Source organism: Somniosus microcephalus, chromosome 6, assembly GCF_052327205.1.
Source record: "Somniosus microcephalus isolate GS21.2 chromosome 6, FLI_Smic_1.0, whole genome shotgun sequence".
NCBI classification, from domain to species: Eukaryota; Metazoa; Chordata; class Chondrichthyes; order Squaliformes; family Somniosidae; genus Somniosus; species Somniosus microcephalus.
In genome coordinates, this window is record NC_140992.1 from 66,479,514 (window position 1) to 66,507,395 (window position 27,882).

Here is a 27,882-nt window from a genome sequence, read left to right on the forward strand (position 1 = left end):
TTGCCTGTTTCCTGCCTTGAGATATATGCTGTAAACTCATTGGTAGTTGATGTCATGTGATTTGTGGTGGCCATCTTAAATTCAGTTCTCTACAGCCTTGGTTGGGACTGGGTGTTGAAGATGTGCTGCTGGGTTTTTAAGGTTAATAAAGCCTAGATTTAGAAAGGCAAATCTACTCTTTATTTCAGTAGTAAAGTTCAAAAAACAATTTAAAGAAAGGCACTATAGGTTGACACTTGGGTGAGAAATTAATTCAAGGCAATTATTGTGCTTGCCATTAAATAATACACCTTTTCATATTTGGCACTTCTGTCTGTAGTGAGTTTTAACAGCGGCTTATGAGTCTGCATGGTCAATATGTCATGCATATGATAGTTGGTTGAATGGTTTCAGTGTTCTTTATTGCAGGGACATAGGAGTGGTGAATGAGGTAACATGGACAGTTCATGCAGAAGGGGATTGTGTAACATTTCAGGGGAATGAGCAGGTCAACCAAAATGCGGAACAATGAACTCACTCCTGGCATTTCTGGCGGCAAGGTGTTGTAGTGGCCCTCTCTTTTCTGCTCCTTCCTCACCTTCACCCATCTTCCTCATCAGATAATGTGAGTTCCTCTTGCTCTGCCTCCTCCATGTGCAATCCTCTTTGGATTGCGATGTTGTACAAGATGCAGCACACTACCACAATTTGTGGGACTCTCCCTGGGGTGTATTAAAGTGAGCCCCATGGCTAGCCAGGCACTTAAATCGTTGTTTCAGTAGCCCTATAGTGTGTTCAGTCAGCATCCTGGTGGTCCCATGGCTCTGGTTGGATCTCAGCTGTTCATGCGTGCTGCGCACGTGAAGGGGCGTCATCAGCCATGTGTAAAGGGGGTTGTCCTTATCCCCAAGAAGCCATCCACTAAAGTTCCTGGATGGGTGGAATAGCATGGAGATGATTGACTGCCACATGATAAAAGAACTGTGACAGCTGCCTGGAAACCTGGCATAAACCTGCATAATCCTGTTGCAGTGATCACAGAGCAGCTGCACATTGATGGAATGAAATTCTTTCCTATAAATTAATGCTTGTGGTTGGTCTTCTGGTGCCTTGATGGCTTCATGTGTGCATTCTCTTCCTGCACATGAGGGAAGCCAGCCACTGCAGCAAATCCCAGAGCCCCTTCATTTTGACTGCAGGCGTTCATCAGGGAGGCTAATGTATGCGTTGGCCCTGACAAAGTGGGTATTGATAATCTGCTTGTTGCATTTTTGAATTGCAGGCCGCGTGATGTGGGAAATGTCCCCTGTAGTATCCTGGAATGAGTGTGACCCTCCCGAGTCCCCGACTGATCCGCTTGCCGGTGAGCCTTTCTTTGGTGCTGGCTGGTGGCCTCCGACTGCCCGAACTGCCACTCGACCAGTTTCTGCATCTCACTCATTTTAGGCGGACAGCTGACCAGTGGGTTGCAGCTGAGACTTGGGTATTAAAATACCCCGGACCTCAAACTTAGGCCTGTGAGTGCGTCATGCACTCGCCCTGGCCCCACCCGCCCGAAACTTGCTGTGGGTTAAAATCGACTCTGTGACGTCTGACTGCAATGCCACAGTGTAACACAGGAAGCTTGTTGGACAAAACTAAAGCTAGACATAATTTCATTGCTGTCACTTGGAATAAAACATTCATATGGAGATAACACTTTTGAAGCAGTTGTTAAATATTTTTAATATTAAAATCTCAAATTTACATTCTTATCATAGTCTTTCATTGTGCTGAGTCATTCTTATTATTTCATCTGTAATATCTTTTATTCAATTCATATGCTCATTTCTTAAAGGCTAAAAACCCTGAAATAAATCCTTTTTCTGCAGCTAATGAATAGGTTTTAGAGTTTAAAAAAGTTTAAAATAATGGAAATGTGTTCACTAAATAAGAATTATATGTTCAAAATATATTTGAAATGCATAAACAGAAAGACTTGCATTTATATAGCACTTTTCACGACCTCAGGATATCCCAACTCGCTTTACAGCCAATGAAGTACTTTTGAACTGTAGTCATTGTTGTAATGTAGGAAATGCAGCAGCCAACTTGTGCACAGCAAACTCCCACAAACAGCAATGTGTTAATGACCAGATAATCTGTTTTTAGTGATGTATGATTGAGGGAAAATATTTGCCAGGAGATCAGGGATAGCTCCCCTGCTCTTCTTTGAAATAGTGCCATGGGATCTTTTGCGTCCACCCGAGAGAGTAGATGGGGCCTTGGTTTAACATCTCATCTGAAATACAGCACCTCTGACAGTGCAGTGCTGCCCTGGAGTGTCAGACTAGATTTTTATGCTCCAGTCATCACAGCCCCAGGACATCGCTGCAGGAGTTCCTCAGGGCAGTGTCCTAGGCCCAGTCATCTTCAGCTGCTTCATCAATGACCTTCCCTCCAACATAAGGTCAGAAATGGGGATGTTCGCTGATGACTGCACAGTGTTCAGCGCTATTCACAACTCCTCAGATAATGAAGCAGTCCATGCCTGCATGCAACAAGACCTGGACGACGTTCAGGCTTGGGCTGATAAGTGGCAGGCAACATTCGCGCCACAGAAGTGCCAGGCAATGACTATCTCCAACAAGCGAGAGTCTAACCACCTCCCCTTGACATTCAATGGCATTACCATCGCCGAATACCCCACTATCAACATCCTGGGGGTCACCATTGACCAGAAACTTAACTGGACCAGTCACTTAAATACTGTGGCAACAGGAGCAGGTCAAGAGGCTAGGTATTCTGTGGTGAGTGTCTCACCTCCTGACTCCCCAAAGCCTTTCCACCATCTACAAGGCACAAGTAAGGAGTGTGATGGAATACTCTCCACTTGCCTGGATGAGTGCAGCTCCAACAACACTCAAGAAGCTTGACACCATCCAGGACAAAGCAGCCCACTTGATTGGCACCCCATCCACCACCTTAAACATTCACTCCCTCCACCACTGGCGTACCATGGCTGCAGTGTGTACCATCTACAAGATGCACTGCAGCAACTCGCCAAGGCTTCTTCGGCAGCACATCCCAAACCCGCGACCTCTTCCATCTAGAAGGACAAGGGCAGCAGGTGCATGGGAACACCACCACCTCCAAGTTCCCCTCCAAGTCACACATCATCCTGATTTAGAAGTACATCGCCGATCCGTCATTGTTGCTGGGTCAAAATCCTGGAATTCCCTACCTAACAGCCCTGTGGGAGTACCATCACCACACGGACTGCAGCGGTTCAAGAAGACGGCTGACCACCACCTTCTCAAGGGCAGCTAGGGATGGGCAATAAATGCTGGCCTTGCCAGCGATGCCCAGATCCAATAAACGAATTAAAAAAATGTCTCTAGAGTGGGACTATGAAACCTCAGCCTTCTGATTCAGAGTGCTGCCAACTGAGCCACAGTTGACACTGAATTAATGAATTTCTGTGAGTTTGTTTTCTATGGCCACATTTTTGAAGTGTTTTCCAGGTCTAATAAAGCATAACAGCCCAGTGCAGCCCATGAAGAGGATAGCCACACACTGTTTAATGCATTGTGCTATTTACTGAAAAATAAAACTTAAAAAAAATCCCAACTCCCATGGTGTTTGCAGCAAGTTAGTGATCTCTAAACTGGGGCTGTGCTTTGTTGGTCTCCTGAGATTCCTACAGTTTGACTGCCTATGTTTTTAATATGTTGACTAAGTGAATGCTGGCAAGACTCACAATTGAGTCAGACTGTTCTATTAATGGAACAGTAAAGTCTGGCTTCATCGATGCAAACATATCTGAGAAAGTTGTGTGAATGGGCAATCATAGAACAGTAGCATTAATAGCTCGTAGGCAGAAAGTCTGGACTACCGCAGAACGTCAGGGACGGAACTGTACTCAGAAATCTTAAGGAGCTGCAAAGGTTTAAGGTAAGACAGAGCTTATTGTGAAAGTCTGCTTCATTTAGAGCATGTCGGGCATCCTTCAGCTATAAGCACTGTCATTGCTAGCTCCTGCTTGTGTGTCAGGAAAACATTATGAGCCGTTCTTCATTGGGCAACAGGCAGGAAATTTCTAGAATGTTTTTTTGAAAGTACTGTGTATGCAATAGCAAAATGGAAGCTGCAGCCATGCACTTTAGTGACAAAGCTCCTGCTTTCAGCTCTGGGGCTGCTGTGGTTACAGAGAACCTTCTTTCTGCATATGTAATTGTTTTCAAGCATCATACTGTCTGATGAGTATCACATCAATTCCTTCTGACTAATCTTAAATATTGGTAATAGTGATACAGACCCTTCAGTTGCAATTCCTTTAGTCTCAAGGCCCTGATATCAACTTCAGAAATATTAAGAAAATTAATACAATATTAAAAAATTTTTTATTTGGTATTACATACCTGAGTAGCATTGCATTGCAAATAAAACCTGACATTCCAGAGCACTGCACAAGGTTCAAATCCTGTATGGATCAAATCCATTGAGGCCAACTACACTGTCCACATTGTTATGACCACTGACGCAGACTCAGTTCTGATTTTTTTTAGCGCAAATTTAAATTTTACACAAATAAATAATTACTCTTGTACCGTTGAGGTAATTATCTTGAAAAGTTCCATGTGGATTGGAACATTCAAATGCAGTTTCTGCTGACTATCCGCATCTCATCCAGGCAATGTAGCAAACATTGTTCTCGAATTCAATTTATTTCAGGAAAACTGTAGGAACTTAGAAATACATAAATACTATTAGTGTGTGAGATTGTTATTAGTAGAATTATACTAGTAACTAGTAAGTCCTGCCATAGGCATACGACTCTTTTAAATGCAGTGAGATAAAATGGCATCATAAAACAGCTGCACAAAAATACAATCAATATAGGATAAACCTGCACCAGAACATTTCCTAATTTTGGGTTAATTATAATATCCAACAGCAGAAGCATTGCACACCAGATTAATCCCTTGAGCTAGAATCAGGAGCACAATAGGCTTCATAATAATAATCTAAGGAGAACATTCAAGTGATGAACTGGGCAGTTCTTTGTCGTTTTCAATGCAAGTAAAGCATATATAATTCAAATGGCCTAAAACAACATAATATCAAGCATGGGGCAAAAAACTGTAGCATTCAGCTGGTACATGTGCTGTTCTACAGCAACTTGGCTTGAAACACTCCCTTTGCCTATGGTAGTCAACACTAATGCTGGTAATGACCCCATCATAGAATCATAGAATAGTGCAGCACAGAAGGAGGCCATTCGGCCCATCGAAGCTGCGCTGGCTCATTTGAAGAGCAATCCAGTTGGTCCCACTCCCCTGCTCTTTCTCCATATCCCTGCAATTTTTCTCCTTCAAGTATTTATCCAATTCCCTTTTGAAGGCTACTATTGAATCTGTATCAACCACCCTATCAGGCAGTGCATTCCAAATCCTAACCACTCGTTACATAATTTTTTTTCCCTTGTGTCGCCTCTGGATCTTTTGCTAATCACCTTAAATCTGCCATCTCATTATTTACTCTATCTAAATCCTTCATCATTTTAAACACCTCTATCAAATCTCTTCTTAGCCTTCTTTTCTCCAAGGAGAACAACCCCAGCATCTCCAGTCTATTCACATAACTGTATTCCCTCATCCCTGGAACCATTCTAGTAAATCTCTTCTGTACCCTCTCCAAAGCCTTTACGTCCTTCCTAAAGTGTGGTGCCCAGAATTGGACACAATACTCCAGCTGGGGCTGAATTAGTGTTTTATACAGGTTTAGCATAACTTTCTGGCTTTTGTACGCTATACCTCTATTTATAAAGCCCAGGATCCCATATGCTTTATTAACTGCTTTGTTAACTTGTCCTGCCACTTTCAAAGATTTGTGTACAACCACCCCCAGGTCTCTCTGTTCTTGCACCCACTTTAAAATTGTTCAATTTAGTGTATATGCTCTCTCCTCATTCTTCCTACCAAAATGTATCATCTCACACTTCTCTGCGTTGAATTTCATCTGCCATGTGTTTGCCCATTCCACCAGCCTGTCTGTCTTCTTGAAGTATATTATTATCTTCCTCACTGTTTACTACATTCCAAGTTACGTGTCATCTGCAAATGTCAAAATTGTGCCCTATACCTCAAGTCATTAATGTATATCAAAAACAGCAATGGTCCTAGTACTGAACTTTGGGGACCGCCACTGTATACCTCCCTCCAGTCTGATAAACAGCCATTCACCACAACTCTCTGTTTTCTATCCCTTAACCAATTTTGTATTCATGCTACTACTGCCCCTTTTATTCCATGGGCTTCAATTTTGCTAACAAGCCTAGTACAGTATGTGGTACTTCATCAAACACCTTTTGAAAGTCCATATACACAACATCAACTGCACTGCCCTCATCCACCCTCTCTATTACCTCATCAACTCAATCAAGCTAGTTAAACACAATTTACCTTTAACAAATCCATGCTGGCTCTCCTTTATTAGTCCGTGCTTGTCCAAGTGGATGTAATTTTCTCCCGGATTATTGTTTCTAAAAGCTTCCCCACCACCAATGTTAATCTGACTGGCCTCTAATTGCTAGGTTTATCCTTCTCCTCTTTATTGAATAAGGGTGTAACATCTGCCATCCTCCAGTCCTTTGGCACCACCTCTGTATCCAAGAAGGATTGAAAGATTGTGGCCAGCACCTCTGCAATTTCTTCCCTTACTTCCCTCAGCAACCTAGGATGCATCCCATCCGGACCAGGTGACTTATCCACTTTAATTACTGCCAGCCTTTCCAATAAATCTTTATCTATTTTTTTCTCACCTAGTATCCCAGCAACCTCCTTGTTAACCATAGCTTTGGCAAAGTCCTCTTCCTTGGTAAACACCTATGCAAAGTACTCATTTAGTACCTCAGCCATGCCTTCTGCCTCCACCAGTAGTTCTCCATTTTGGTCCCTAATCGGCCACACTGCTCCTCTGACAATTTTTTTACTGTTAATATGCCTATATAAGACTTTTGGATTCCCCTTTATGTTAACCGCCAATCTATTCTTGTACTTGTGACATACTTAACATCACTATACATTTGGAATTAATATTCATCAAATGAATTGTACAATTTGGTCATAAATATGCTGCAAGTAGTTTTTGGAAGAAGTTGCATGTTTCAACTTAAGTAGCACTTGTGGTATTTAGGCTCTTGTTTTCATTTTGTCCCTTAATGTTCGGTAGAGAATAAATTCAAAACAAAATATTTGCTTAAAGCAAATTTTATGGATGAATTTCCTCCAAGTTTCTCATGCTTTGCTGCTGTAACTTTGCCGGAAGTACAACAGAAACCCTGTTCGCGTGTGTAAACAGAGGATTTTAACTGCTGGTGGGTTTCTGGCGCAGAACACTGATTTCAGTTAGATTCCCGCCCACCTGTCTGCGGCAGTATCAGGCCACGTCGATTTTAACTGTTAGGACCCACATTAACATGCCGTGAGTCAAATCCCGATCCTCTTCACACTGCCCCTCACCTGGTGAGAAAGCCATGATGGCTCCCCTCCCCACCCCAAAGTTAAAATTGGTTGGGGCTCGATGATATCATTGGACCCCAATTAGCATATGTGCATTAGGACCTTCACTGGCTTTGGGTGGGTGGCTTAGCAGCCTGTCCAGAAATGTCCATTAAATCAGAAATGGCTTCCTTGGTAAGCAACCTAGGGCATTTTAACTGCCCACCCACCTAGTTTCAATTAGGAGTGAGGATTAAAATCAGATTGAAGAATCTTTACTGAGGCATGCAGAGTCTGAACCAGGAAGTGTAAGCTAGAATATTTAATTCAATGTAAAATCATGGAAAATAAAAAGAGGGAAAGAAAGATGGGATTAAGAGAGAGAGATAAAAGAGACAGAAAGACAAAATAAAAAAATGCTTGATTTTAACTTTACATTTAAAAAAATCTCCAATAATAATTAAAATCAGAAGGAATGAGACGCCACACTTGTAAAAGTAAATTTTCAGTGTCAGAGAGGTTGTTTGGTAGAAATTAAGACTCATCACACCATTAAAAATTCACTTAAACTTGACTGGACAAGCCCTAAGTTTTTCTGGCATATTTAGTGGGTTTCCAATTGGTAAATACTGCAACTTCACACCCTTCATATGTTTGAATGCTGAATCTCTTGGCGAGGTACCGGTGTAGCGAAGCTTATGGAGGAGCAGGGCAACTCGGATACTAACTTCCTGATTTCCACATTTAACTGCGCATGTCTGCATAACTGCAGATGTCGGAGGATGCTGTCCGATTTACTCGTTAAAAATAATGGCCCAGAAATTCGGGTCTCCACAGGTGAGTACGCATGGGGTACTCACCCATAAGCCCAATGGAAGTGCCGGTTTCGTGCATGCACTGCGCATGCGCGGGAAACCAGCACTTCCGTTCCCCTGAAAGAAGGGGTTCAGAGGTCGAACGCGTGCGCAGGAGAGGCTGCGCGTGCGCATCGAACTTACGGTTTTTTTGCAGGTTTTCCCAGGAAGGTAAGTCTCCAGAAGTTAGACATGTAAAAAGCAGTCGCAAGGCCTGCTTTTTACAAGGTAAGTGGTGAATTAATTAAAATTAAAACATTTTTTCCACAGGTTTATTATTTTTAAATACTTTAAAGAAAGGTAAGTTTATTTTTAGCCCTGTTAGAAAATGTAATTAATTTTTTCAAAAATTTAAATTATTGTTTAAAATAGTTATTTCATCTAATTTATAGTTTATTTTAAAAATGTGATTTAAAAAAAAAATTATTTGAAGATTTAGTGATGTTTTGGGGCTTATAGTATTTATAGGTTTGACAGGTCTTCCTGTTGGAGGAGGCCCAGGATCGCAATTCCACGGGGGCCCACAGCTCAACGGCCGGCGCGCAAGGTAAGTGCAGGTCGGAGGCTTGCACCCGCGGGAAGCCCCCGAACCGAATTTCTGGGCCAATAGCAAAATACTGCGGATGCTGGAAATCTGAATCAGAAAATGCTGGAAACACTCAGCAGGCCAGGCAGCATTCGTGGAGAGAGAAACAGAGTTAACGTTTCAGGTCTGGGACCCTCGGGACCCTCGGGTCCCAGACCTGAAACGTTAATTCTGTTTCTCTCTCCACAGATGCTGCCTGGCCTGCTGAGTGTTTCCAGCATTTTCTGTTGTTACTCCTTAAAAACGTTGACTGCTCGTAGCCTCATTGTTATTTCTACTACAAAATCCTGACCAATATACCCAAGTTTTTCTTAATTATTGCGTTAGCATGTTTTGCCTTGTTGTAAAATTTGTTTGGAATTCTGTATGTAATATTGCAATGTGCAACTTACCGTAAGTTGACCCAATAATGCTTGTTGATCACCTCATATCTTGAATTCTGCTTTGTGCAAGATTTACATGTAGGGTAGTAACACACCGATTGATTTTTGTCTGTAGAACTGTTAAATAAGAGTGTAGCAATTATTTAAATATTTGATATTAAAAAAGCTGTAAAATTACATATTTATATAAAGCTTTGACACTACACCATTGCATATCATACCAAGTATTCCATAATTTCAGTTTTATAATTTATATTACTTACAGTTGTTTTGCAGAATGTAACTTAGATGTGTGTTAAGTTGAGCATGAACATATGATTAAGATCTTAAATTGCATGAACAAGACCTTGAATTGTCTGAAAGTTGTTTGTATTTTGTTCAAGGGAAATACACCAAAATGATAGATGGCAGAAGAGCCAGGTAAAAACTTTCCATGAATTGAAGATCTAAGACAATTAATTGCTTGAACATAAAAAAATTGTTGGTTTTATACATTTCTTCTTTTGCTGTCTTTACTTGAAGCGGGATTATCACAAAATTTTAAATGAGGCAACTATTTCTGTGAGGCGTTATCCTTGGTGAATCATTGTGGTGGAGCCCTCACTGTCCTCTATGTCATCAGTGTCCTTTCCTTCATCATGCTGAAGATCCTCACCCAATGATGGCTCCATGTATTCTCCCCATTGCAGAGCAAAGTTATGCAGCATACAGCAAACCACTATCATGGGTACGGTAGCACGGTGGTTATGTCACTGGACTAGTAACCCAGTAGGCCTGGATTAATAATTCAGAGAATGCATGCAAATCCCACTATGGCAGTTTGAAAATTTGAATTCAGTTTTTAAAAATCTGAAAATAATAAGTTGGTATTACTAAAAGTGACACTGAAGCTTTTGGATTGTCATAAAAACTCAACTGGTTCGCTGATGTCCTTTAGGGAAGGAAACCCGCCGTCCTTTATGTAACTGCAGGCCTACACCAGCGTTGTTGATTCTTAACTGTCCTCTGAAGTGTTAGAAAGCCATTCAGTTGTATGAAACTGCGTAGACGGCAGTAGTTCAAGAAGAAGGCCGACCACCACCTTCTCAAGGCAATTAGGGTTAGGCAATAAATGCCACCATTGCCAGAGATGCCTACATTCCTAGAATGAATAAAAGAAATCATACAGGACACATTTTGTGGGCTGTATTGCAGGAAATCACCAAACCTGTCCAGGCAGCATAATTGTTGTAAGAAATCACACAACACCAGGTTATAGTCCAACAGCTTTATTTGAAATCACAAGCTTTCGGAGCGCTGCTCCTTTGTCAGGTGAAGTGGAGAGATGCATAAAAACACAGCTTATATAGTCAGAGAATAATGTCAGATGTTTACAGGTAATCTTTCTAACTGCCATTTATCACACCTCAGCAGAGAGATAATCACAGCAATCAAAGGTGTAAATGGTGTCCAAACAGGTCAGTCAGGAAAACATTACATCAATGAGGTGGGGTCACAAGGGGTCAAATGTTGCAGATGCTGGGGTCTGTATGAAAAACAAAAAAACAGACAAAAAACATTTTTTTTGCTGGAAATCACAGCAGGTCCGGCCACATCTGTGTGGAGAGAACAAGCCAACGACGACTCGAGTCTGGATGACCCTACGTCAGGTGGGGTTACATGTAGCGTGACATGAACCCAAGATCTCGGTTGAGGCCATCCTCATGGGTGCGGAACTTGGCTATCAGTTTCTGCTCGACGATTTTGCGTTGTCGTGTGTCTCGAAGGCTGCCTTGGAGAATGCTTACCCGAAGATCGGAGGCTGAATGTCCTTGACTGCTGAAGTGTTCCCCGACTGGGAGGGAACACTCCTGCCTGGCGATTGTTGCGCGGTGTCCGTTCATCCGTTGTCGCAGTGTCTGCATGGTCTCGCATAATTGTTGCTTGAGGATGTCAATACTCTACTCGATCAATGTTCTAGTCAAGGCATGGATTTGACTGTAAAGCAGTTCAGCCACTGAGTGTGGATTCCTGAGAGGAGTCAGGACCCAAATGTGTCCCCAAGTAGCCAGCCTCTCACTTGCTGTACAGGGGGAAGAGAATTGCCAGGGAAGTGGACACAGACCTGCAGGATGGACTGTTGGTGATCACACATGAGTTGTACATACACTGCAGTGAACGTCCTTGAAATTCATGAAGGCAGAGGGGTGATGCAAAGGAACCCACAGGGTGACGTGGGCGCAGTCAGCAAGGCCTGGGACTTGGGGGAAGCAATATGAGCAAACATGAAGCCCTAACCTGCTGCTTCCGGATGCCCATGGGGAACACGATGAAAGTGTTTGTTTTAACAAACATGACATTAGTCACCTGTTAATGCAAGCATGAACTGCAGACTGACTGATTTTACTGATATCCCCTGTGACAGCCTGGAAGGAGCTGAAGGCAAAAAAATTGAGGGTTGTCTAAAAATGGTGGTTTGATGAGGAATCAGCCTCTCGGCTTCCATCTGTCCCTGGTAATATAGGCAGGAGGGAGTAAGAGTCTTGTGGTTTTTCTGAGTGTGTCTTATAGTGGAGTAGGAAGTGTAATGTGTATCCACATGCACTTTCCAGCTGCAGTTATAGGATTGTGATTAGGAGTGGGAATCCACTGTTTTTTTCACTTTTTAAATGAAGGATATGAGGCCAATTCCAGTGCTCCCATCATTGGCCTGGCTTCGATCAGATCAGCAGAGGGGGGGAGTTTTGGTTTGGGTGACGAATGGCAGCGCTATTAGCGATGCGACTGCAGCAGCCGCCCAACTCAGACAGCCCGAACCACCTTCAGGTTCAGGCCTCATTGACATTTTGCCAGCGAGCTGCAGGAACTGTACTCCATACAGTTGGCCGGCTGGTAAGGCATTGTGGGGTGGGGGCGTTGAGCAGGAATGGGCCAGCAGCTAGCCAGAAGATATTTGTAGGGCTTGGAGGAGCCGCTTAGGCCTCTAAACTTCTGGAGAAATAGGACTGATATGTGCCGTGTATGCTCCGCCCATTACTCTTTGAAAGTTGTAATCTGGGTCCTTCAACAGGTGTAGGACCCTGAATTGCATAACTGAACAGTCTCCCGCCTGTTTTGGGCAAGATTGCCAGGCACCCATTTAAAATCCCGCCAGGAAGTTGATTCAGGCAGGCAGACAGGTGCACATCAAACTTTCAACTGCTGGTTGTCCTTTTTTTTAGCTGAGAAACAGGTGGGCAGCAGTTGAAAGTCTCCCCTCAGGTAATTTAACATATACTCGGGATCAAACTCAGAACCTTCCTGGTCTAAATGGCTGAGTTCTAGAAGGCTCGATGCCTTTACTCACTGGGCTGTCACAGGAGCAGTGCTATCAACTTGAGAGTGGAAAGGGAGGTGAGCTTGTTCAAGTTGATCATTTGATTTAATTGTTTTATTAATGTTTAGGTGATAGGAAATATTAAAAATGTATTGCTCAAACATTAGAAATTCTGCCTGTCAGTTGTTTCTTTACACAGAAGAATTTTTGAAAATTTGGATTGATTTTTGGATGTGAGTTAAGCTGGACCCCTGATTCTTCCATATTTAATCTATTAGATGTCAAAACACTGAGAGGTCCTTCAGCAGAAAATATATCTATCTGATAGTGACGGTGATAGCAATTCTTAACATACCATGGGGGGTGATTTTCATTCAGAAGTCGGGAAGGAGGTGGGACTACAACTTTCGGGGTTGTAGTCCCGCCTCCATTGAGATGCGGCCAATCCACGCGATTTTAACTTGATTGACCTTGTTGAGCCCGCCCAGCGGGCTCAGCAGGCCAATTAAGGGCCACCCGGCAACGGGTGACATCACAGACTGAAATTTCATCTGTCAAGACGTTTTTACAGATGAAATATCAGTGTTTCACAGCTGTTTGAAGCTGTCAAACACTGAGGCCCCGATTTTCTGCCAGTCGTTGGGCGGCTTTTCAGGTGGCCGGGGGGCGAGAATCGCCGAAAAAGGGCGTCGCGACCCCACACGCCTGATTCCCCACCCCGTCCGACTTTCGGACCACCGTTTCTCCGCGACCCGCTTCAGTCCCGCCCGCCGCTGGCGGGACTGGCCGTCGGAACACTAATGAGCAATTATTACCTTGTTTAAGTCGATTTTCAGGGGCCATTGCGATTTTGGGGCTTTCCCCACATCAAACACGCCTGCGGTGAACCCTGCTAATGAAACCTGGCGTGAAGCTTGCCGGCTTGCTTGCTGTCAGCTGCAGGTCATTCAGAAAAGCTGCGATTTAAAGGGACAGCATTTGTATGGTGAAGGACCTTGTTGCTGCAGGCTTGGGGCTACTACTTCAAGGCTTAGGCACAGCTGTGGAAGGTTGGAGCCTCACACACTTCTCCAATGTGATCTCCTGGGAAGCCCCTCTCGCCACCCTCACTCAGCGCTTCCTCAGCGGAGGCATCTGCAAGAAGCATGGGACGCCTTTTTTTCCTTCCCTTCTTGCCATTTGAGGATTTCCAGCAGCAGAGGTGGCAGCAGCAGAACCAGGAACAGCAGGATGAGCATCAGGAGCACCAGGCTGCTGCTCACTCACCTGAAGCTGCACAGGCCAGAAGGGGCCAGCGCTTGGAAGTGGCTTGAGAGTACCTTGCTGTGCTTTAGGGGGCTATGGGGACCCATTTCAGCACTGGCAGTCCTACTCAGAAGGACTTCCATGAAGGTCTGGTTTCTCTGTTCAATAGATGGCCAACATTCCTCAAGAGATGTCACTCTCTTATAAGCACTCACCATGTTTTCCATACCCTGGCGAGTTATCTCCTCCATGGAGGTTGCCAACCTTTCCACGGTGATGCGTTCATGCGCCAATGACTCCACAAAAGCTCTGCTCATGGTCTCTATGGACTCCTCCATTCGCTCCACACTCGCAGCGACCCTGGAGACAAAACCTGCCAGAGACTCCTGCATCTGTGCATGGAGATCCATCACCTCTTCTCTTGCGGATGGACCCAGAGGCAGAGGGTCGACATGCAGTGCAGCTGAGCTTAGCTGGCAGAGTTCTGTGCCCTCTGACGAGGACTCTCCACTGCTGTCCCTGTCTCCAGAATCTGCTGAGGCTCACTTGTGAGCTGTGAAACACCAGGTGACAACACTACTCTATGTACCGAAGGTCCCCCCGAGGTGTGAGTGTCTGCGCTGGTGCTGGGTGCGCTTACTTCTGCTGACGCTGCGCCCTCAGAGGTTGGAGCTTCCTCTGAGGAGTCTAGCTGCACAGCCTCTTCCTCCTCCACAGTGAGGACGGGGGCTCTGGATGGTACTGTGGGGGAGTAAAGGAAGGAGTTAGAGATGTAATGCCAAGGTTCTTCTGGTGACTCCCAGCGAGTTGGCATCTGCTGACACCTGCATCCATGCAGCATTGGTCTCAGTGAGAGGCCTCTTCCTCCCTGACCTAGGGAAGAAGACCTCCCTGTGGGCCCTAACCCCATCCAATAATGCCTGCAGTGAAGCCTCATCGAATTTGGAGGCAGCTCGGGGTCTGGCACTGGCCACAGCTGCTGCAGGCTCCTCTGCCATCCTGTATGGTTCGTTTGAAAGCCTTCAGAGGATGCAGTGCTTGCTATGGACCTTGAAAGCACCACGAATGGACAATTAGCAAAGCTGCCCACATGCTGGAAATTAATTGGCCACTTGAGGGAAAATTGCGTGGAGCTGGCTGACACATTTTTTTGTGTGTCAGAACCCCACATTCGGGGGAATCTGACCATTTCCCACACAAACCACAAAATCGGGCCCTGACAGTCTTACTTCTAACCTGAGTCCTTCTACACAGACTCAGTTAGAAATCTCACCGGCACAGAAAGCTGAAGGCTGTCACTTTTGACAGTTCGCAGCCATTTTGCTTTCTGTGCCGTTAGATGATGGACTCCCGAAACCTAGAGGAAGGAAGGCTGAAAAGGTAAGTACAGGTAATTTAAACTGTTTTAAACACTTTAGACACACCAAACACACTTACCTTTGCACTCATGCACCCATCACTCACCTGAACACAGACATCTCGACCCCTCCAAGTCCTTCAGCCCGACGGCCCAACTCCTCTAACTTAGCGTGGTTTGGAGCCGTCGGGAATCCCACACTTCAAGCTTTAAAATAGGGATTAGGCTAAAAACTGCCTGTTAACTATCTGTTAACTGGCAGTTAATTGCCACTAATCCCTTCCCGCCTCGGGTAGGCGAGTCCCAGTGCGGGGCGGGTACCCGCCTCCTTTGAAACTTACATGGAGGCGGGTTGGGGGCGGGATGGTGTCGGGACCCCCGAATTCGGGACTTTAACCCCCCGCACACCTCCAATCCCGACTCCACGGGTCAATGAAAATCGACCCCATGTTCAAAACTCAGTAGAGAGGCCAAAAACTGCTTTATTTATATTTCTTCAACAATTAACAGATGGGTTTATTTTGTCATATGTTTATTTTTTAAACCAATATGATTAACTTCTAAAATGTTGTAACAATGTAAATTATAATTTTTACCAACACTGCTACATTTTGTGTTGTTTGATTACACAGGCTTTTCCATTCTTATTCAATGACTATGCATTACAAGCTATTTGTATTTATGATTAATTGAAAACATATCCTAGAACCTGGAGCTGACTGGCTGTAAATCAAATGCAGTTGTTCTATTTACTACAGATTTTTCAGTGACAGAACCTTATAGACATGGCATAGGATGAAACTGGTCTGAAAGTCTTAAGGCCATTCTTATAAAATAAATGGCAATTGCAGTTACTGTATTACATTTGAATCACAAGATATATATATGTAATGGCCCTGAAATTAGGATCGGGTGCTTGCCGCGCGTGCAAGCCCCCGATGAGCACTCACCCTGCGCGCCGACATCTGAAGCCCGGGCCTGCTTGCATTTCCTGTCACTGGCCCGGTTCAGATGTCGGCGCGCTGTGCTAACCTGATCCAGCGGCGTAGTTAGTGCGATGTGCCGGCTGGGATCAGGTGAGCACTGTGCAGCCAATCAGGGGAGGGGAAACTCATTCATGAGTTTGACAGAAAGAGCTGTCAAACTCATGAAAACTCCTGGCCCCAAAACACTACTTAAACCTGAAAGAAAATTAAAAAAAACATTGCACTACTTAAATGAACAAAAAAGAACTTTGAAAAACTATTTTAAACAATTTTAAAATTTGAAAAAATGGTTTTTTTAAATCGGGGCTAAAACTAAACTTACCTTACTGTAAATTCTTTAAAAATAACAAACCTGTGGAAAAAAAAATTCTCAATTGTACTAAAAGCCCACTTACCTGAAAAACTAAGTACTTACGTGTGGTTTTTCAATGCGTAAAGACCGGAGGCCTTTACACACGCGCAACTCTGAAAAAAAAAAGGAATTTCACTGCGCACGCGCTGCCTGTGCAGTCGCGTGCGTTCTGCCTCTTAACCCCTTGGGTCAGAGGACAGGAAATGCCGGTTTTCAGCGCATGTGCTGTGCATGCTGAAAACCGGCAATTCCTCCGGGCACACGCGTGAGTACCCCGTCCGTACTCACGCGTTGTGCCCGGAATTACTGGGCCAATAACTCCAGTGTGTAATATAGCCAGGCCTTATATTCAAATGGCTTCAAAAGGCATCCCATGATTTGATTGTGAGTCTTGTTATAACTATGTTGTGGTTCTTTGCTATACTGTGTCCTTGACTTGAACCTTTGCCTTGTGCATTGGTGACCAAAACTATACACAGCACTCAAGGTACAGGCTGACCACATTGTACAATTGCAGCATGACATCGATTGACTGGTTGTTGTTCCACATTGACTGTACCTATTAAGTGCTGGTTCTACTAACACCTCTGGATCTCTTTCAATTTCACCCTTAGTTACTTCGATGACATTCCTAGGATACATAACCTATCCATTTTTCTTCCAGTGCAGCACTTTATATTTGTCTGTGTTGCATTTAATCTCTCACTGTCCACGCATTCACAGATTCTATATCTCCCTTGCAGTGATAAATTTGAATGTCTCACCAGAATTGATTTCCCTTCTTCCCATTTTAGTGCAGTCTGAAAATGTGATCAATTTGTATTGAGTGTCTGAAGCCAAGTCATTGAGTAGGATCCCCAACATTAATCTCTGGACACTTCACTGAGCACCGTTGTCAATTCCCTACTCCATATATTTTATTTCCTTTACTTCAGCCAATTTCTTGTTCCTATCTAGTTTTTACTTTGAATTTAAATATTTTGACCAGATGTAGCACCGAATTGTGAGGAACTTTGTCAAAGGATTTCTGGAAGTTGACACATGCTGTAGCAAAATGGAAATACCCCTCTGGAGCAGCAAAGGGTTGTCTTTTGAGGCTGGGAGTTGGGGGGGGGGCAGTGGAGGGGGACAGCGGTGAATTGCATTCTGCAGCTTTAGAAGGAACTTTATAGTACTGTTGACATACACCATCCCGAGGTGGGAGTACTTTGTGCTGTAACTGGAAAAAAATTTCTCTACCCAGGGGTATTATCACACACCTCAGAGAGCACGCATAGAAACACAGGCACATAGGTACATGAACTAAATAACAGACACAATGTATGGACACAGATCAGTGTTTTTAATTAATTTAATTACTCATTGGTATGCCCTTGAGATCAGAATGTTGAGTTTTACCTGTTCAACCCTGTTTCTTTTGTTTTGCTAAAACACTGGGTGGTTTATCCAGATTTAATCATTCTGTCAGAAAAGAATTATATCAGTCAGTTACTTACCTTGCAGTATAGATATGCAGAACGAAGCCATCTGGAGAGGGGAACTGCAGTCTCATTGCATAACTTGGGCCAACCTCTCGCTAAATAGTTCTGCCAAACCACAGCCTAGCTAGGTGTTGGTTGTTACAGAATGTACACATCTACTTAGGATAGGCAATATATATAGAAAGAAAGACTTGCATTTATATAGCGCCTTTCATGACCACCGGACGTCCCAAAGCACTTTACAGCCAATGAAGTGCTTTTTTTGAAGTGTGGTCACTGTTGTAATGTAGGAAACGTGGCAGCCAATTTCGCACAGCAAGCTCCCACAAACAGCAATGATAAAATGACCAGATAATCTATTTTAGTGATGTTGATTGAGGGATAAATATTGGCCAGGACACCAGGGATAACTCCCCTGCTCGTCTTTGAAATAGTGCTGTGGGGTCTTTTATGTCCACATGAGAGAGCAGACAGGGCCTCAGTTTAACGTCTCATCTGAAAGACGGCACCTCCGACAGCGCAGCACTCCCTTGGTACTGCACTGGAGTGTCAGCCTAGATTTTTGTGCTCAAGTCTCTGGAGTGGGACTTGAACCCACAACCTTCTGACTCAGAGGCAAGGGTGCTACCAACTAAGCCACAGCTCCAAAGTATGACAGGATTCACTACTATACAATAAAAGGTGGCACTTTAACAACAGTTGCAATTTATGCAAATTAGCACATCCTGTTTAGAGTACAGAATAAAAGTGGTTTCCATTAGAGTTCACATATATTTTGTGTGTGTACCTTCTTTAAGTCTGTACAGATACAATAGGAGGTTCCACGGGGTTCCATGAATTATTGGAAGTAATATATTCTCACAGCAACAACAATGTAAGGACTATACAGCAGCCCAAAAAATGAATTTTCAGAAGAGCGATCTGATATCAAAAGGGATGCCGCAGGATTAAGGTGAGGTGCTTCCTTGGTGGATACAGGGGAAGAGAAAATCAAAAGGGGAGAGAGCAACTGGCCTACTGCCTTGGCTTTTTTTCCCTTAGTAATTATATAATGCTACAGAGTACCATTGGCACAGTTTACCTTTCTGTTCCTTCAGCAGGAGAACAGTGACTGGCACAGTAGACACAGAGAAGGAACACATTTTTATTCAAATAAATAGACATTAGGCACCATGTTAGGAGCTAAACTCAAGTCAACAGTAATTTCTTAAGGTTTGAGGACATGTATCACAAAGGCACAATTTGGTTCCAAAAAATTGTCATAGCATTTTGTAGACTGTCACCCTGGTTTAAATAACTACTTGCCAGTCCTGTTAACTTTTCTTTTCCCTCTTTAGAGGATATTGCATTTCCTTATTGGGAGAAATGTATTCTAATTCATTGGCTGACTCACCTGGGAAATTTACACAGAAGAAGCAGAATACGATTGCCATGCTGTACAGGTATGGGCCATTTTTGTCAATATTGGAACATATAGGAGTTCTTTATATCACTACAGCTCACACCGATTTTACTCTTCAAAGCTTTGACATTGTGTATGTGATTTGAGTTATGTTGTTAAATACATCAGTACTGCTGAAAGGTTAAAAATAAGTTGGAACATGTAGTACCCTTGTCTCCTACATGAACTTTTCATTCACGTCATAAGTATTTATCATGATAAAGGTTAGGCACGCAGTGCCTTGGAGGAGATCACATAACACTATTCCTCTCCACATTATTTCAGGTATTTGGTAAGCATTCTGTTCATCCCGCACTTTCCCAAAATGTATTTTAGAAGAGTCCTTCATTATTAAAAACTATTCATAACATCAAAATGACAAGGTTACTTGTTAACTGAATGTTTCAGTTGATGCACAGATGTTTTTTATGGTCTAAGATTTTATTTAATTTCTCTTTTGACACAAGCGATTAAGACTACTGGGCTCTTTCAGTTCTGTAAATAATGTTTTGTGTTTTTCAGCCATAATTGCTGACAAAAAAGTTAATGGGCTAGATTTTGCTGGGATCCGAGAGATGGCGGGAAACCCGGAAGGTCGGGTTTCCCGGCAGGCTGTGAAATTTTAACTCTGCAGCGTGCGAGCGGCGTCAGGGCTGGGTTCCCCGCCCGGAATCCAGCCTGTTTGACAGGCTGGCTTCTATTAGTGTGGGGAACTCAGACAAGGAGGTTGCAGCAACAGGTAAGTGCTAGTCTGATCCCCCAGGGGGGTCCAATCCCTGTCCTCGGTGGTGGGGGGAGGGGTGTGTTGAGTCCGATTCCCGACCCCAGGGCCGAATCGCGATCCCGGGGTCGGGGGGTGGGGGGCGGTCCAATGCCGGGGGGGTCTGATTCGCGACCCCGGGGAGGGCCGATCCCCGACCCCAAGGAGGGCCAGGTTGATGGTGGGGGTCTTGGGGGGCTGGGAGGAAGCACTCCGGCTCCTCCTGGCCCACAGGGATTGCTCCCCGGGGCTGAGGCCACTTCGTTGCAGCCACTGTTGCAGTCTACCTGTTGATCTGGCAGGGATATCTATGAGTAGAGTGTGTGCACCCTCACTCTGAATGAGCTGCATGCTACTGTACAAACTTACACCTGTGCTTTTGGAAAAGTAGAATGATCAACTTTATCTTGCTCATATAGTTATGGGGGAATTGAATTGTGGAAGGTACAGGGGGCTCATTAAATGTGACACAGTGCATTGTAATAGATATATATGGTAGATCTGGGTGTGTCATTTTTATTTTTAATAAATTTGGTCACATATCCGTACATGAAGTTTGAACTATTCGCAGACTGTTAAATTATGGAGCTTTATATCAAGGTACAGGAAACTTTCTGGTATCCGGCACGGACGGGACCGACCTGGTGCCGGTCCATCAACAATGCTGGATAACCGAACGTTATAGTAAAAGATACGGAGCTCAGAGCTCCGTATAAAGCAACAAACAACAGCTTCAAAGCAATCGGCACAAGTTGCAAGCATCTCTGTAGCTTAGCAACAGCTTCAGCTACACGCTTGCACAGCCACAAATGGAGTAAAAAAAGTAACTAAAAGTAAAAAAAAGTTATCTGAACCGACTCCTGAATTTTGCCGGCGGATTGAGTGTTCCGGTTATTTAGTGGCCGGTTAATCGAAAGTTTCCTGTACTTTTATATGACTACAATTAATTTTTAACAGTGGACCTGCTGGGAGGATGTGAAGACTTTGGCGATGTGGGCTGATTGAACAGTGCAGTTCAGTTCAGCCCCTCAATCACTTAGCATGTGCCACCCAGTGGAATTACAGCAGTACTGTAACTACTGGTTCCTCCTGCCAGGGAAATAGGAGCCGGGCTCGATGCTTTTGGAATGTGCGACTCACCCACCAGTGTAAAATTTCCATGCTGTTTCATCTAGTCAATAATGCCATCAGTGGCCTGGTTGTTGCTTATTACCAGTGATGTTGTTCGCATTCTTTATTTTTCTTGAAGTTAAGAAAAAAACAAAAATCAATCTGAAATAAATAAGTGAAACATGTATGGTTCATGTTTAGTCCCGACTGCTGGCAGGAACAATGACTGCAGCAACTGCTGGGTGTGCAGGTGAAATAGGATAACCAACTCCAGTTGCTATTTCAAGAGGCCGTTTGTTTATAGAGTGATAGGTCATATTACATTTATTTTATAACGTGTCCTTTTTGGCACAGGCTTCCTATTTATCAGCAACATTAGGAATGTGTTTGACGATGTGCAATTACCTATTTACATTATTGCAAGAGGCAATAGCCTTAGACAGAGATTTCAAATTGCCCAATCATAAAGTAGTTCCAATTAGCAAATCAGCCACACACCTAAATATAGCTGTATTAACGAAAGGAATGACTGGGATCTGACAACCAAGTACAACAGTCCGCGTATAGAGTGAGCAGTGGCATAGCGTGAGAGCCCAAGGAATGCTCGTAAGCTCTGTGACAGGCCAAGGCACTTTACAGAGGTTGGATGCTCAGTGCTATCTCTAAGCCTCCTACTGGGGACAGCACTGAGTGGAAATGGTGCTGAGTGTTGTGCAGACATGCAACACAAAGTCAGTGCCTGAGTTTTGCATCAAAACTGTGGTAGGGAAACTGAGAGTCACACTTTAGGAATAAGGCACAAGACCTGAGTGACAATAGGAGTAGCAGAACATCTTGACAGTCTTTGGGGAACACATTCACTCGGGTTCTTTGCCTGATTTAAAGAAAGGAGTAATTCTGCTGCCACTGTCCTGATCTCCCTGCAAAATACTTCAATCTGACATTCTTTTGTGGTGTTAGCCTGTTGTTAAGAATTTTCAAGTGTCTGTGAAATCAGTGGATCCAAGAAAAGCTGCATTCGTATTACTGTTCGGCTGAGAGGTACATAGAGGAAAACTATATTGATTCAAATCTTGCCTGTCTTGTGACATTTGAAGGTTTATGTGGAGCCAACCATAATCCTTGTAACAGAGATCTTGAGGAAAGGGAGATTATTAGATAGAAGCTGTATCCCTTATAAACAAGAAGACAGATATGACTTGCAAGCACCTGAAGACTGAAATATGAGATTCAACAAGCTGCTTTGTGCCAAGAGGTCTCTGATCAAGGAATACAATGAAGCAGGATTCTGAGTTGTTCAGTGTTCTGCAAATATTGACAGATGTGAGAAGAATAGTCCTTGTTTGTCACAATACATGACAAAGGCAGTTTATTTAAGGATAAAGGATATTCTTTCACATGTACATTAGGAAGAGACAAAGGAAAAGAGCTGTGAAGGAGACGAGGCTCAGGAAAAGAGAAGAGGAGGAGAGGGTGGGGAAAACACAAATGAAGGAGGCGAAGCTACTAGCTGGCTTAGTGATTGGGATGCCACAGATAGGCGCCAGTTTGGACTGCTGATGATTTTGCTTTCTGCAAAAAGGTCACAGTCCAGATAGGTTTAACTTCCTGAAAATGAGTCAATGGGAGACGTCATTAAAACATTGACCGTCATTGGAAAATTTACACGGTGAAGCAGATATGCCTCATTGAATGCAGGTACGTCATGAAGAATTAATGATCTCACAGCTACAAGGATACAGATACCTTCTCTAAATCCTACTGTGAGTAAAGAGCAGTGTTGTACAGTCAATATTAAAACATTGCAGTGGAGACAGAAAAGTTGTAGTCAGTTGTACTTGGATCATATTAATGAACTGTATTAATAAAATTATGTATTTTTTTCACATTGCTAAAAGCTGAATGGTTCCTCATCACTGAGCATTTCCAGTGTGTCTGACTCACATAAGGATCGTAATGAAAATTGTAACAGTGTTCACATTATTGGGATAACTCAGCTCCTGGTGCTAAACACTTCACAAACCAGCACCATTTTTAAGCCTTTTTATTGGAATTATTTGGAGAATACATGCGTTTAAAAAAAATTAATTAACGGGATGTGGGCATCACTGACAAGGCCAGCATTTATTGCCAATCCCTAATTACCCTTGAGAAGGTGGTGATGAGCCGCCTTCTTCAAACTACTGAAGTCCGTTTGGTGAAGGTACTCCCACAGTGCTGATAGGGAGGGAGCTCTAGGTTTTTGACCCAGCGACGATGAAGGAATGGCGATATTGTTCCAAGTCGGGATAGTGTGTGACTTGGAGGGGAACTTGGAGGTGGCAGTGTTCTCATGCGTCTGCTGCCCTTGTCCTACTAGATAGTAGAGGTCATGGATTTGGGACATGCTGTCAAAGAAGCCTTGGCGAGTTGCTGCAATGCATCTTGTAGGTGGTACACACTGCAGCCACGGTGCGCTGGTGGTGGAGGGAGTAAATGTTTAAAGTGGTGGATGGAGTGCCGATAAAGTGGGCTGCTTTGTCCTAGATGGTGTTGAACTTCTTGAGTGTTGTTGGAGCTGCACTCATCCAGGCAAGTGTAGAGTATTCCATCACACTCCTTACTTGCGCCTTGTAGATGGTGTAAAGGCACAGAGTCAGGAGGTGAGTCACTCGCTGCAGAAAACCCAACCTCTGACCTGCTATTGTTGCCACAGTATTTATATGGCTGGTCCAGTTAAGTTTCTGGTCAATGGTGACCCCCAGGATGTTGATGATGGGGGATTCGATGATGATAATGCTGTTGAATGTCAAGGATAGTTGGTTAAACTCTCTCTTGTTGGAGATGGCACTTGTGTGGCGCGAATGTTACTTGCCACTTATCAGCCTAAGCCTGGATGTTGTCCAAGTCTTGCTGCATATGAGTATGGACTGCTTCATTATCTGAGAAATTACGAATAGAACACTGTGCAATCATCAGCAAACATCCCCTCTTCTGAACTTATGATGGAGGGAAGGTCATTGATGAAGTAGCTGAAGATGGTTGGGCCTCGGATACTGCCCTGAGGAACTCCTGCAGCGATGTCCTGGGGCTGAGATTATTGCCCTCCAACAACCACAACCACCTCTCTTTGTGCTAGGTATGACTCCAGCCAGTGGAGAGTTTTCCCCCTGATCCCCATTGACTTCAGTTTTACTAGGGCTCCTTGATGCCACACTCGGTCAAATGCTGCCTTGATGTCAAGGGCAGTCACTGTCACCTCACCGCTGGAATTCAGCTCTTTTGTCCATGTTTGGACCAAGGCTGTAATGAGGCCTAGAGCTGAGAGGTTCTGGTGGAACCCAAACTGGACCAGAGTATATCTGTGCCCTTGCTATCCTCAGTGGCTTCTTCCAAGTGGTGTTCAACATGGAGGAATACTGATTCATCAGCTGAGGGAGGGCAGTAGGTGGTAATCTGTAGGACGTTTCCTTGCCCTTGCTGATGCCATGAGACGTCATGGGGTCTGGAGTCCCAGGGCCACTCCCTCATGACTGGTGGGTGTGTCCTGCCAGTAGGACAGGACATACGCAGGGATAATGATGGAGGAGTCTGGGACATTGGCTGATAGGTACGATTCTGTGAGTACTATGTCAGGCTGTTGCTTGACTGGTCTGTGGGACAGCGCTCCAATTTTGGCACAATACCCCAAATGTTAATGAGGAGGACTTTACAGGGATGACTGGGCTGGGTGTGCTGTTGTCGTGTCCGAATCTGATGCCTAGGTTGATGCCGGGTAATTTGTCCAGTTTTATTCTTATTATACCTTTTTGTAGTAGTTTGATACAACTGAGTTGCTTGCTAGGCCATTTCAGTTAAGAATCAACCACATTGCTGTGGGTCTGGAGTCACATATAGGCCAGACTGCGTAAGGACGGCAGGTTTCCTTCCCTAGAGGACATTAGTGAACCAATTGGGTATTTACGACAATCCGGTAGTTTCATGGTCACCATTACTGATACCAGCTTTTTATTTCAGATTTATTTAATTAACTGAATTCAAATTCACAAACTGCCTTCAAATTATTAGTTTAGGCCTCTGGATTACTAGTCCAGTAACATAAACACTATGCTACAGTTCCAGATGGTTCAAGCATGGCATTCCTGGAATTGGATCAGTAGGGAACTTACTGCAGTGTTAGTTTAAAGTCATCAATATTTCTAATCCTAATTTGCAAAAGCCAACTTTTGCAGTTTTCTTTTGCCAGATAACAAATAGTTGTGCTACAAGTGTGACAAGTAGAAGGACAGTTAACAGGCAAGCTCGTCTGAAAAAAAATGGTTGTGATTTATTGTTTATTACTTATTAATTCATTTGAGCTAGAATGTTGAGCAATATTGCCAAGTCAATAGAATACAAATCTGAGGATGTCATGCTGAAGATGAACAGTTCTCTGGTCATATCACACTTGGAGTACATAACAACTGTCATTGCACTTTAAAGTAGTTCATTGTATGAGAAGTGTTTTGAGGTTCCCTTACTGAATAGTGAAGTTATGGAGAATGTAGCACACCATAATGAGAGCCTCTGACTTAATAAGGCATTGGAATCATTACTTAAGCATGTATATGGTGTATCTGATGATGGCTGTGGTGGAGGCATGGACTTTGTTATACCTGCCTGTGGAATGCAGAGGGGTCATGAGGCAGGGCGCTAGCAGCTACCACTGGTCTCAAAGGAGTCAACCTTGTATTTTCTGGTTAGTAGTAAATAATGGGGTTGTTACAGACTGCTCTAAACTAAAGGCTACATACCATCTGCCAAGAGAATGGGCACTCAACTCTATTACCCTGTAAGGATGGTCATGGGCAATTTGCACATTGAATGACTAGAAACCCTTTCATTTTTTATGTGCTGGAGCCCAGACTGGCTGTTGGATCCTCTGAACCAACAGCCAGGTGATATCTGCAAAGTTGAAAGGTTTGATGAGTCCTGAGCACAAGAACTCATCAAACTACACAGAATGTCAGTGTTTTACAGCTTCACAGAGCTGTCAAATGCTGGCATTTCTTCTGTCAAGAAATCTTGACAGATGGCATGTCAGACGTTGACGTGCTCTGTCAGTGACTTCCCCCTAATTGGCCTGCTGAGCCCGCTGGGCGGGCTTAACATGGTCAATCAGGGGAAAATCCCTCTGATTGGCCAGAAGCTTATGGAGGCGGGATTGAGACCCGGCAAGCAGCAGTCCCGCCTGCAACACATCTTTATTCATAAAATCCAGCCCGTTAACTCTGTTTCTCTCTCCATGGATGCTGCCTGGCCTGCTGAGTGCTTCCAGCATTTTCTGTTATTACTTCATTTTAATACATTGACTAAAGGATGGCATTTACCAGTTAAATACAACAGAACACCCAAGTGACTACCCTTGTGATGACTTGTGCTTTATCTTCCTCTTACGTGTGCTCCTATGTGGTGCTTCTCCTGTGGCTTCAACAGATGTGGAGGCCCCTTGCTCACTTTTATGCTGCTCCTGATTCGACACCTTTGGCGGGCGTCCGCTGGGGTTGCGAGCCTATGAGGGCTCAGCAACAGTCTGCTCTTCCTACGGCTGTGTAGGGGCTGAGATGCCCATCTTAGTTGGGTGAGGACTCTGGTGGGGCTCTGACCGAGGGCTCCACAGTGGCATGGTCGTGTGAGCACTTGGAGAGGAGCTGCCACTTCTTTGTTGTCTGCCACCAACATCCCTCTCATGGGTCGGCCCCACTTCAGTGCTAGCAAGTGGCTTGACAGCACCTTGCTGCACATCAGGGGGGCCATAAGGACCTGTATCTACACTGGCAGTCCCACTCCAGAGGACTTCCATGAAGGTCTGGTTTCTCTGGTCAACAGTTGCCCATCGCTCCTCCAGAGATGTCAGTCTACTCTGAACAATCACCATGTTTTCAACACTGGCGACTTAGCTCCTCCATGGCCATAGCCATCCTCTCCTCTATCATAGCCATCCTTTCCATGGAGGTAGCCATCCTTTCCACAGAGGTTGCCATCCTTTCCATGGTGATGCGTTCATGAGCCAATGCTGAAGGGATATTTACTAGTCCTAGCCCCTTTAGGGCTACCCCGGATCAGGCGTATTTCTCAGACGTTCACTTTCAACTAAAGATTGAGGTAGCTGAATCCTAAAGATGCTTAATTGGGTCTAAATGTCCAGGCTATCTCTCCTTAAAGGAAAGGAACAACCCGAGAATGTTACCGTCATCCAAATAGCGCTTTTAATAAGTTTAGCTAGACTGTAACATTCCGGATATCATGAGAGTCCGGAAAACTCCCTCAAAATTCTGCAACTCCTCACCAAAGAGTGTACAGAGATTGAGTTTGCGAGTTTTTAATACAGAAGTCTTATGTGAGATAATTCTAAAATATATAGATTTATTAAAGAACCGACATGCAATTTACAGTTGGTGAGTCAATCAATCGCAACATTAACCATTCTAAAAAGAGAAAAAATGCTATCTTATTATTAACAGAGAATCTTTCTTTTAAATCTTAACTTCACTGCAGTATTACAGTTCTTAAAGTTCTTATACAGGATATCCAGCAATATCAAATACCTTTGA

General features: G+C 43.9%; 1 protein-coding gene across 13 annotated transcripts in view; it reads left to right on the forward strand.

The window, feature by feature from the left end:
- Positions 1-3,653: 3,653 nt before the first annotated feature.
- Positions 3,654-27,882, forward strand: part of kcnab1a (potassium voltage-gated channel subfamily A regulatory beta subunit 1a) — a 568,613-nt gene continuing 544,384 nt past the window's right edge. For 2 of the 13 annotated variants that reach the window (XM_085990337.1, XM_085990333.1), the window contains exon 1: positions 3,701-3,912. Coding sequence is in view for 4 of the 13 variants with exons in the window: in XM_085990342.1 (XP_085846468.1) it covers positions 9,681-9,703; positions 19,337-19,441 (128 nt within the window). In the remaining 9 variants the exon portion in view is untranslated. Of the gene's footprint in view, positions 3,913-8,773; positions 8,862-9,666; positions 9,704-19,336; positions 19,442-20,157; positions 20,180-27,882 lie in introns of those variants that run through there. The other 11 variants (XM_085990342.1, XM_085990343.1, XM_085990345.1 and 8 more) reach the window with 11 other exon arrangements.